The 12,213-nt window shown below is 44.2% G+C and overlaps 1 protein-coding gene across 2 annotated transcripts in view; it reads left to right on the top strand.

Annotated features, from left to right (window-relative positions):
• dnajc3a (DnaJ (Hsp40) homolog, subfamily C, member 3a) overlaps positions 1–12,213 on the top strand; it is a 132,336-nt gene that overhangs the window by 40,283 nt on the left and 79,840 nt on the right. For both annotated transcript variants that reach the window (XM_085998579.1, XM_085998581.1), the window contains exon 4: positions 123–197. In XM_085998579.1, coding sequence (XP_085854705.1) covers positions 123–197 — 75 coding nt within the window. The remainder of the gene's footprint in view (positions 1–122; positions 198–12,213) is intronic.

The raw sequence follows: 12,213 nt of genomic DNA, 5'->3' as shown, positions 1-12,213 counted from the left end.
ACCAGGACAGTCTTGCATAGAATTTTGCTGATAGCTGTATTACAAGGTATCCTTTTTAATGAAAAAAGTTGTATATTTGTCTTTTGGTATACAGTAGATAAAATGATCTTGATTATGTTTAGGCTCGGCTGCAGAGAGGAAACTTGCTGCTAAAGCAAGGAAAGCTGGATGAAGCGGAGGAAGACTTTAAGAAAGTGGTAAGTTTATACATATACACAGTATTGGGGTTCTAATACTTTTTGGTTTTGCCTTTTAACCCTCTACTGTGTCCATTGATTTCTTGCATCTATACATAACTTATGCTACTTTCATGCCAGTTTAAAACTCTCTCAAATGGAGCAGAAATTATCAATTGCCTATACAAAAAATACTCTTTGGCTGTTTCGGTCGATCAGTTAATATGCACGGAGATCTGTTCAGATTATTTTTATTTGTAGTCAGTTCATCAGAAATGAAAAATAAAGACGACCGAGATCAGTTTCTTCTCCCCCATTGCCTAGAAAGAGAAATTATAGAAGAGATATAGAAATCTCTCTTAGGGCTCCCATGGTGTTGCTCACCAGTGATTTGGAGAATATGCAGTTCCTTAACAATTGTCATATGGAGGTTTACCAATTTACAGTCACTGACTAAGACAGTGATGCCAGACCAAATAATCCCCCCCCCCTTCATGTTGCCAAACTCCTGCATCCCACCCCAGTTTTCAGGTTATCCTAGCAACGATTGTCCCTAGTTTCACCAAAGCATCGGACCGCTAATACAGCTGCATTTTTTTTTTAAATTTAGCAAATCCTTTGTCATTATGAGTGATCAATTTAAAGAAAGAAAGAATTGCATTTAAAGAGTGTCTTTCACAACCTCGGGACACCTCAAAGTGCTTCATAGGCAATTAAGTAGTTTTGAAGTGTCACTGTTGTAATTGCATTGAAAGATGGCTGCCAATTTGCACACCACAAGGAGGCTAGATAAGCATATGAGGGAGAAGGGAACAGAGGGTTATGCTGATAGTTAGATGAGGAAAGACTGGAGAAGGCTTGAGTGGAGCATAAATGCCGGCATGGACTGGTTGGGCTGGATGGCCTGTTTTTGTGCTGTATATCCTATATGTAAATGATCAGATAATCTGTTTGTGATGTTGGTTGAGGAATAAATGCTGGCCAGGACACTGGAAGAACTCCCCTGCTCTTCTTTGAATAGTACCATGACATCTTTTATGGCCTCCGTCTAACGCCTTATCCGAAAGATGCCACCTCAGGCAATGCAGCACACTCTCAGGACTGCACTGAAGTGCCAGGCTAGATTATGTGCTTGAGTCCCTGGAGTGGGGCTTGAACCCTGATCTTTTGACTCTAAGGCAAGAGTGCTACCATTAAGCCAAGGCTGACACTGTGGCCAAATTGGAAGTAGCATTTTTAAAAGTTCCTAGTACATTATTTAGAACACTTTATCAGGCAAATATTCCTAGTTTGCCAAAAGGCTTCCCTTTAAGACGTTTTGTGATCTCTCAATATTTGGGGTGTCCCCATAACTGCCATAAAGGTCTTGCACAATTTTTAAGGATCTGATCTGCCCAGGAGTATTCAATTTGTTTTCCCAACATAGGGTAATTAATAGCTCATGCACAAATGCTTCACCATTGCGCACAAAAGACTTTAACTAAGAAATTTTCTTCTGGTTCTTTTGCCAATTACCTCAAACCTGTGTCCTCTGGTTACCGACCCTTCTGCTACTGGAAATCACAGGGGCTGCGTTAGCACTATACAGCCCATGCAATTGCATGGGGCCCAAGCGGATCCAGGGAAAGGACACCTACGCTCATGTGATATATCACATCAGCAATATATAATGTCCCAAGTTACTGAGCACAATCGGGCCTCCGGCCAGTCGGCGCGCGCCATAGGTCTGCTTCTCGAAATGTAGCCACGGCATCGGAGTCCTGCTGTCCTATGGCATACTGGAGCCCCAGATTTGCAGAGTTACATCAGTAGATACATTAAAAAAATTAGACACTGACAATAGAAAGTGAGTCAATTTCATTTGTTTATCTTTTTGCTTTAGCAATTGGAACGTTAAAAAAAAACTAACATTTAAGATGCAATACCTTAAATTTCTCTTTCCAGAAGCTACTATAATTTCCAGCATCGTTATTTTAGATTTCCAGCATTTTGTTTCATTTCTAAACATGTATTTATGCATCACACCAGTTGTTTATGTAAGTCCTGCATCTTTTCTGAAGCTGTAAGTGACCGTGTGCCATACGTCACTAGGTTTTTAGCGCAACAAGTATATGAAGTTGCTTGAAATCTCCTCTGTTAATAGATAATGGCCCAGAAATTCGGGTCGGGGGCTTCCCGCGGGTGCAAGCCCCCAACCTGCTCTTACCTAGCGCACCGGCCAGTGAGCTGTAGGGCCCCGTGGAATTCCGATCCGGGGCCTGGTCCAGCTGCCGGCGTGCTGTGCTTGCGTATCCCAGGGGCGCAGTTAGTTTGATGCGTCCCCTGGGATCACGTGGGCCATGGGCAGCCAATCTGAGCAGGGAATGCTCTATTCATAAGTCTTGACAGGAAGTGCTGTCAAGATTTAAAAATACTACGGCCCCAAAGTAGCACTAAACCTTCAAATAATTTTTTTTTTAAATCACATTTTTTAAATAAACTATAAATTACATTAAATAACTTTTAAACAATTTAAATTTTTGAAAAAAATAATTTTATATTCTAACAGGGCTAAAAATAAACTTGCCTTGCTTTAAAGTATTTAAAAATAATAAACCTGTGGGAAAAAATGTTATAATTTTAATTAATTCACCACTTGTAAAAAGCAGGCCTGCTTTTTAAATGTGTAAATTCTGCAGGCTTACCCTCCCGGGGAAACCTGTTATTTATAAAAAAAAAAAAAAAAAATCAGAGGAACGGACGTGCCGGTTTCCCACGCATGCGTAGTGCATGCAGGAAACCGGCACTTCCATCGGGCCTACGGGTGAGTACCCCATGCGTACTCACCCATGGAGACCTGAATTTCTGGGCCATTATTTCCTTTTTTTTTAATCTGATGAGTCTAAGTCTCGGCACCAATTGCAGGTAATGCATTAGGGGAGGGCTAACCAGGCAAGGCGATATACAATAAATGGTAGGAAATTGAGAAGTGTAGAAGGACAGGAACCTTGGAGTGCATGTCCACAGATCCGTGAAGGTAGCAGGACAGGTAGATAAGGTGGTTAAGAAGGCATACAGGATACCTTTCTTTATTAGTTAAAGTGTAGAATATAAGTGCAGGGAGGTTATGCTAGAACTATATGAAACACTAGTTTGGCCACAGCTAGAGTACTGTGTACAGTTCTGGCCACCACATTACAGGAAAGATGCGATTGCACTAGAGAGGGTACAGAGGAGATTTAAGAGGATGTTGCCAGGACTGGAGAATTTTAGCCATGAGAAAAGATTGGATAGGCTGGGGTTGGTTTCTTTGGAACAGAGGGGGCTGAGGGGAGACTTAAGCACATAAGAATTGGGAGCAGGGGTGGGTCATCCAGCCCCTCGAGCCTGCTCCGTCATTCAATAAGATCATGACTGATCTTCGACCTCAACTCCACTTTCCTGCCCGATCCCCATATCCCTGGATTCCCCTAGAGTCCAAAAATCTATTTACCTCCGCCTTAAATATACGCAACGACTCAGCATCCACAGCCCTTTGGGGTAGAGAATTCCAAAGATTCACAATCCTCTGAGTGAAGAAATTCCTCATCTTTCTCATCCTCCTCAGTCTTAAATGGCCAACCCCTTATCCTGAGACTATGCCCCCGAGTTCCAGACTCTCCAGCCAGGGAAACAACCTCTCAGCATCTACCCTGTCAATCCCCCTCAGAATTTTGTATGTTTCAATGAGATCACCTCTCATTCTTCTAAACGCCAGAGAGCATAGGCCCAATCTCTCCTCGTAGGACAACCCTCTCATCCTAGGGATCAATCTAGTGAGCCTTCATTGCACCGCCTCTAAGGCATTTATGTCCTTTCTCAGATAGAGACCAGAACTGTGCACAGTACTCCAGGTCTGGTCTCACCAAAGCCCTGTACAATTGTAGTAAGACTTCCTCACTCTTGTACTCCAACGACCTTGTAATAAAGACCACCATGCCATTTGCCTTCCTAATTGCTTGCTGTATGCTAACTGTGTTTCCTGTACGAGGACACCTAAATCTCTCTGAACATTAACATTTAATAGTTTCCCATCATTTAAAAAATATTCTGTTTTTCTATTCTTCCTACCGAAGTGAATAACCTCACATTTCCCCACATTATACTCCACCTGCCACCTTATTGCCCACTCACTTAAACTGTCTATATCCCTTTGCAGGCTGTTTGTGTTCTCCTCACAGCTTACTTTCCCACTTAGCTTTGTAACGTCAGCAAACTTGGATCCATTACACTCATTCCCTTCATCTAAGTCATTAATATTGATTGTAAATAGCTGAGGCCAAGCAGTAATCCTTGCGGCACCCCACCAGTTACAGCCTGCCAACCGGAAAATGACTTTATCCATACTCTCTGTTTTCTGTCTGTTAACCAATCCTCTATCCATGCTAATATATTGCCCCCAACCCCATGAGCCCTCATCCTGTGTAGCAACCTTTTATGTGGCACCTTATCAAATGCCTTCTGGTAATCCAGATATACTACATCCACTGGTTCCCCTTTATCTACCCTGCTAGTTACATCCTTAAAACTCTAATAAATTTGTTAACCACGATTTTCCTTTCACAAAACCACGTTGACTCTGCATAATCATATGATTTTCTAAGTGCCCCATTGCCACTTCCTTAATAAGAACATAAGAACATAAGAACAAGGAGCAGGAGTAGGCCATACGGCCCCTCGGGCCTGCTCCGCCATTCAATAGGATCATGGCTGATCTGAATCTAGACTCGCGTCCACTTCCCTGCCCGCTCCCCGTAACCCCTAATTCCCTTATCTGCTAGGACAATGCCTATCCATTTTAAATTTATTTAATGTTGCAGCTTCCACAGCTCTCTGGGGTAGCAAATTCCATAGATTTACTACCCTCTGAGTGAAGAAGTTTCTCCTCATCTCAGTTTTGAAAGGGCAGCCCCTTATTCTAAGATTATGCCCCCTAGTTCTAGTCTCACCCACCAGTGGAAACATCCTCACCGCATCCACCCGATCAAGCCCCCTCACAATCTTATGTTTCGATAAGATCGTCTCATTCTTCTGAACTCCAATGAGTAGAGTCCCAACCTATTCAACCTTTCCTCATACGTCAACCCCCTCATCTCTGGAATCAACCGCGTGAACCTTCTCTGAACCGCCTCGAGAGCAAGTATATCTTTTCTTAAATATGGAAACCAAAACTGCACACAGTATTCCAAGTGTGGCCTCACCAATACCCTGTATAACTGCACTTAATAATGGATTTCAGCATTTTCCAGATAGCTGATGTCCGCCTTACTGGCCTGTAGTTCCGTTTTCTTTCGGATGAGACGTTAAACCAAGGGCCCCATCTGCGCTCTCAGGTGGACGTAAAAGATCCCATGGCACTATTTTGAAGAGTAGGGGAGTTATCCCCGGTGTCCTAGCCAATACTTCTCCCTCAACCAACATAACCAAAACAGATTATCTGGTCATTTATCACATTGCTGTTAGTGGGAGCTTGCTGTGTGCAAATTGGCTGCCACATTACAACAGTGCCTCCACTTCAAAAGTACTTCATTGGCTGTAAAGCACTTTGAGACGTCTGGTGGTCGTGAAAGGTGCTATATAAATGCAAGTCTTTCCCCTCTTCCTTTTCCTTTCCTACCAACCACCCACCCACCCACCCTAGGATGGAGGTCATCATGTCCTGGGGATTGGTCGGCTTTTAGTCTCATTAGTTACTGAAGTACTTTTTCTCAACTGAATTCATTACTTTAAGGCCTAGAAATTCAGTATAGCCGCGTTCGGGGCACTAGTCGGGCGGCCGCTAAAGTTTGCGCCCGGCGCAAGTTCGCGCCACCTTCGCCGATATTCAGTCGCATCGCCCCAAGAGGTTGCTGCTGCGCTAAAACAGGCGATGCACGACTATCATTAGGCGCTAAGCCGGCGGTCCGGGGCGATACCCCCGAGGGCGGGCGCAGCGCAGGTGCGGCGAGTTGCTGATTGACGGCAGATGCTCTGGCGCCGGTCAGCTCTTAAAGGGGGAGGGTGGACTTGTCTGGCTGCCATGCCCTGCGCACTGCAGCCCTGAAGCAAGGCCTGACCAATGCTGGTTCATCAGTTCTACGCCCTGGACCACGGTGAAGCCTGCTATTCTTCCAAATCCCATTGTACGCTCTTGCTGCTTGTCCAGGGTCATGGGGAAGGAGATGTACTGACGTCTCCTTCTGAAAAGGGCATTGTTCACCTGTCTGATGCAGCAATGTACCGCGAACTGGGAGATGTTGGCAATGTCCCCAGTGGCGGATTGGAAGGAGCCGGTGGCATAGAAGTTGAGCGCCACCGTCACCTTCACTGCCACCGACAGAGACGCCCTGCTCCTCCGCTGTGGCTGCAGATCTCTGCGAAGCAGGTGGCAGATCTCAGTGACCACCTCCCTTCTGAATTGCAGCCTCCGAACACTGCTCCTCAGACATGTTCAGATATGAGAACTGCTGGCGGTATACCCTGGGTGGGTAAGGCCTCCTGTGCCGACACCTGTTGGCCCTTCTCCGTCTGGCCATGACTGCCACTCTCTCACGGCGTCTCTGATCCCTTTGAATGCAATGCAGAAAGCCAATGTTTCCACCCATTGTAGCCCCCATTACAGTATATGTGGCGACTCAAGGCTATGGCACTGAAAGTGAAATCCAAGTGCAAAGCTCTGGCCTGAAGCCAGAAGTACCTGTGCGAGCGCTGAGTCAAAGCAGAAAGCTCTCTGCCTTTGTCTCTCACACAGAAGGATTGGCACAAAATGGCTGTCACTTATAATGCAGGAGGAGCCCCCTTTAAATAGCGCCCCCCGCAGCGACTGGGAACCGTTCCCCTCTACCAGTCGCTGGGGGCGCCAGGCGCAAAGAAGGGCGGCGCCACTGAAGTTCCGGTTTGGGGCGCACAAAGGGCGTTGCACGAGGAAATGACGTCAGGATCTGCGCACGCAGCTGAGCGCGCGCAAAGACTTTGCGCCGATGCAAAATCGTGAGTGAAGTTGGGGAGAGGCGCAGATCGCGCTGCGCCCGGCCGCTAGCCGCCTAGCACCCAACATCTCCTCCTCCTGAGGCACTGGCGCAAGCAACTGAATTTCTAGGCCTAAGTTCCTTACACTTGTGGAGTATTTTAAACCAACACTCGACACAAGGTTTTAGATCGATAGTCAAGTCATCTTTATTGCACCGGTGGGGAAATCGTCTGCTCTGTCTTAGCCAGACCATTCCAAATTGTTACAGAAAACACTACATTTTTATACATTACAATAAGCATGGCCACCTCATGTTAAATTCATTCCTGCCACCTGATTGGATCTTGGCCCACATGCACCTTCACAGATTGGTTACGAATCCTAATATAAACATGTATAAGCTGCCTCAATCAATCACTCAAACTGCTAAATGCTAATTAAAAGATACCTTGGAATGTAACCTAGGTAATAGTTTTTACAGGCAGTTGAAATGCTGGACATCCAGTCTCCATTTAATTGTTTTATATCTCTCCAAAGGTCAGCTATCTTTGACTGCATCTTTATGGATGTGGTCTTTCATGTTAGTCCCTGTCCTTATACTATTCAGTTTAACTCTTTCCCCACTGCACACTCACTTCACTCCTTGGTTCCTCACTATTTTTGGTATGCTTTTTGTGTCTTCTACGGTGAAGACAGAAACAAAATATTTAAAGTCTCTGCCATTTCCTTATTCCCTATTATAATTTCACCTGTCTCAGCTTCTAAGGGACCAGTGCTTACTTTTACTATTTTTTGCATACTTGTAGATTCTCTTACAATCTGTTCTTATACAGCTTGCTAGTTTGCTCTCATTCTATTTTTTCCATTTATCAATTTTTAGTCATCCTTTGCTGGTTTCTAAAGCTCTCCCAATCCTCAGGCTTGCTACTATTCTTCGCAACATTGTAATTCTCTTTTAATCTAACTTCTTGAGTTAGCCACGGCTGGATCCCTCTTCCTGTGGAGTTTTTCTTAATGGAATGTATATTCATTGAGAATTTTGGAATTTCTTTAAATGTTTGCCACTGCTTATCTACTGTCATACCTTTTAATCTAATTTCCCAATCCAACTTGGCTAATTCACCCCTCATACCTATGACTGGAAAAATAAATTAAAGGGTAAGACAGTTGAAATGCAGTGGCAGACATTTGAGGAGATATTTCATAACTCTCAACAAAACATATTCCAGTGAGAAAGAAAGATTTTAAGTGGCTAACTAAGGAAGTAAAGGATGGTATCAAATTGAAAATGAAGGCATACAATGTTGCCAAGATTGGTGGGAGACCAGAGGATTGGGAAATTTAAAAAAACCCAGCAAAAGATGACTTAAAAAAATAAGAGAGAAGATGAATTATGAGAGTAAACTGGCAAGAATCATTAAAACAGATAGTAAGAGCTTCTACAGGTATATAAAAAGGAAGAGGGTAGCTAAAGTAAACGTTGGTCCCTTAGAGGATGAGACTGGGGAATTAATAATGGGAAACGGAAATGGCAGAGACTCTGAACAAATATTTTGTATCTGTCTTCACAGTAGACGACACTAACAACATCCCAATAATAGATAATCAAGGGGCCACAGGGAGGGGGGAACTAAAGACAATCACTACCACTAAGGAAATAGTACTTGGTAAAATAATGGGACTAAAAGATAAGTCCGCTGGACCAGATGGCCTGCATCCCAGGGTTTTAAAAGAAGTGGCTGCAGAGATAGTGGATGCATTGGTTGCAATATGCCAAAATTCCTGGACTCTGGAGAGGTCCCAGCAGATTGGAAAACCGCAAATGTAACACCCCAAGAAAGGAGGGAGACAGAAAGCAGGAAACATAGAAGATAGGAGCAGGAGTAGGCCATTCGGCCACTCGAGCCCACTCCGCCATTTAATGAGATCATGGCTGATCATCCAAATTCAGTACCCTGTCCCTGCTTTCTCCCCATATCCCCTGATCCCTTTAGCCTCAAGAAATATATCCAACTCCTTCTTGAATATATTTAATGAATTGGCCTCAACTGCCCTGTGTGGCAGAGAATTCCACAAGTTCACCACTCTCTGGGTGAAGAAATTCCTCCTCATCAGTCCTAAATGGCTTACCCCTTAACCTTCGACTGTGACCCCTGGTTCTGGACTCTCCCGCCATCGGGAACATCCTTCCTGCATCTGGTCTGTCTAGCCCTGTTAGAATTTTATAAGTTTCAATGAGATCCCCTCTCATTCTTCTAAACTCTAGCGAATATAAGCCTAATCGACCCAATCTCTCCTCATCTGTCATTCCTGCCATCCCAGGTATCAGTCTGGTGAATCTTCATTGCACTCTCTCCATGGCAAGAACATCCCTCCTCCGATAAGGCGACCAAAACTGCACACACTACTCAAGGTGTGGTCTCACCAAGGCCCTGTACAACTGCAGCAAGACATCCTTGCTCCTGTACCCGAATCCACTCGCTATGAAGCCATACTATTTGCCGCCTTAACCGCCTGCATGCTTACCTTCAGCGACTGGTGCACATGGACACCCAGGTCTCGCTGCACGTCCCCGTTTCCCAATCTATTGCCATTCAGATAATCTGTCTTCCTTGCATTTATCCACATTATACTGCATTGGGCCGATGCATGGCAAGTCACCCAACCTGTCCAAATCATACTGGAGTTTCTCGGCATCCTCCTCACAGCACACATGCCCACCCAGCTTTGTCGTCTGCAAACTTGGAGATATTACATCTAGTTCCTGTAATGATCAGTAACATGTCATTCTAGAATGGTACACTAGGCGGAGCTGTATGTTTGAGTGGGCTACCCACAAGGCAGTAGTCAAGATGGATGCTGTATACTAGTCCACATGGCTGAATAAATGACTAACTCAAGCTAGCTGTTCATAATGAAAACGTCCATTTATTTATGAACGTAACATGGTACCAGAAGTGGTAATATCTGCTGAATATTGTGAAAGGCGACATGGAGAATTTGAAGCCACCGGAGGGTTTGCAACTCACGGGGAATGTCGACTGCAATTGGCGGACTTTCAAACAACAATTCGAACTCTACATTTGCTGCCATCGGGTTTGGTACGATGCCAGACGCAAGGAAAATAGCGTTACTGCTCACGGTTGCAGGCCCGCAGGCGATAGAGGTATTTAATACGTTTGTCTTTGATCAAGAGGAGGACAGAGAAAAAATGGACGATGTGCTAAAGAAGCTTGATACACATTGTTCTCCCAAAAAGAACGAGACCTATGAGAGGTACGTGTTCCGTTCATGGACACAGCAGCAAAATGAGACTTTTGATAGCTTTGTGACTGATCTGAAACTGAAAGCACAGACATGTAATTTCTCTGAACTGAAATCATCCATGATTCGTGACCAGATTGTGTTTGGTATTCATGATAGTCAGGGAACGTTTGTGAGAAACCGAACTAACATTGGAGGATGCTGTGAAAATATGCCATGCCAGTGAGCTAGCTCAACAGCACGCAAAGACTTTCAGTGAAATTAATAATAATGCGACTGTAATGAGTGACTGTGCTGCTGTCGGTGCGGTGTCCTACAAGGGACAGAAACATGGGCAGAACAGAAATGCAAAGCAATCGGAGGATGGAACTTTTAATTGTAAATGCTGTGGTTACCAGCACCAGTCAAGACAATGCCCAGCGTTTGGGAAAATGTGCACAAAATGTAATGGAAAGAATCACTTTGCCAAACAATGCTTTTCAAAAGTAAAAACAAAAAGGGCAACAAGTCAATGTGATTGAGGACACTGATTTAAGTGAGACATTTTTTGTAGGAATGGTGTCATGTGACAATATCAAAGGATACAGAAAATGTGCAGCCCTCAGGAATGGACAATGCAGAACATAAAGTTAATGCAGTAAGAGAGGACAAATGGATGATGCCACTGCAGGTAAATGGAGCATTAGTTACATTGAAACTAGACACTGGGGCAAAAGCAAACTTAATCAGTATGAGTGACATTAAAAATATGAAAGAAAAGCCCAAAATACAGAAAAAGTCAGTACTACTGAAGAACTATAATGGACAGAAAATAGATAGCTTAGGTGTATGCACACTTAAAGTGACAGTCAAAGACAAAGTGCATCATCTCATGTTTTCTGTTGTGGCTGAAGGACTTGATTAACTACTAGGTGACAAAGCTTGTGAGGACTTAGAACTGGTCAAGAGAGTCTACCGTATAAACTGTCATAAGCAGACCAGATGAATCAGTGGATTCTGTAGTGAGTAATTTCCAGGATGTGTTCAAAGGATTTGGAGTTCTACCATTCACTTACAAGATCCAGCTAAAGGAGGATGCTCAGCCAGTGGTACATGCTCCATGGAGAGTTCCAGCACCCCTGCGTGACCGGCTCAAAGAACTGGACAGAATGACCACACTAGGAGTCATCAGGAAAGTCGAAGAGCCAACAGACTGGGTTAACTCCATGGTATGTGTAAAGAAAAAGAACAATGATCTAAGAATATGCATGGATCCAAAGGACTTAAATGCAAACATAAAACGTGAACACTACCAAATTCCCAAGCGAGAAGAAATCACCAGTGAAATGTCAGGTGCCAGATACTTCACAAAGCTCGATGCCTCACAAGGATTTTGGCAACTAAAACTGGATGAAGAGAGCACCAAATACTGTACCTTCAACACACCATTTGGCAGGTATTGTTTCCTCAGAATGCCTTTCGGGATAATATCTGCATCTGAAATCTTTCATAGAGCGATGGAACACATAATTGAAGGTCTGGAAGGAGTTCGGGTCTATGTTGATGACATCATCTGGGGCTCCACACTGAAAGAACACAATGAGAGACTGACTAAAGTGCTACAGGGCATACGCCGGAATGGACTGAAGCTCAACAAAGCCAAGTGTCAGTTTGGCGTTTAGGAAGTCACTTTCCTAGGAGATTATCTGGTAAAGGAATAGAGCCAGATATGGAAAAAGTAAACGCCATACTCAACATGCCCCGACCCACTGACAAGAAAGTTGTGCTACGCATCATGGGGATGATAAACTTCATTGGAAAGTTAAT

Source organism: Somniosus microcephalus, chromosome 10 (assembly GCF_052327205.1).
Source record: "Somniosus microcephalus isolate GS21.2 chromosome 10, FLI_Smic_1.0, whole genome shotgun sequence".
In the NCBI taxonomy this organism is placed as follows: domain Eukaryota; kingdom Metazoa; phylum Chordata; class Chondrichthyes; order Squaliformes; family Somniosidae; genus Somniosus; species Somniosus microcephalus.
The sequence above is the reverse complement of the archived record's forward strand: the minus strand, read 5'-3'. Positions and strand labels throughout refer to the sequence as shown.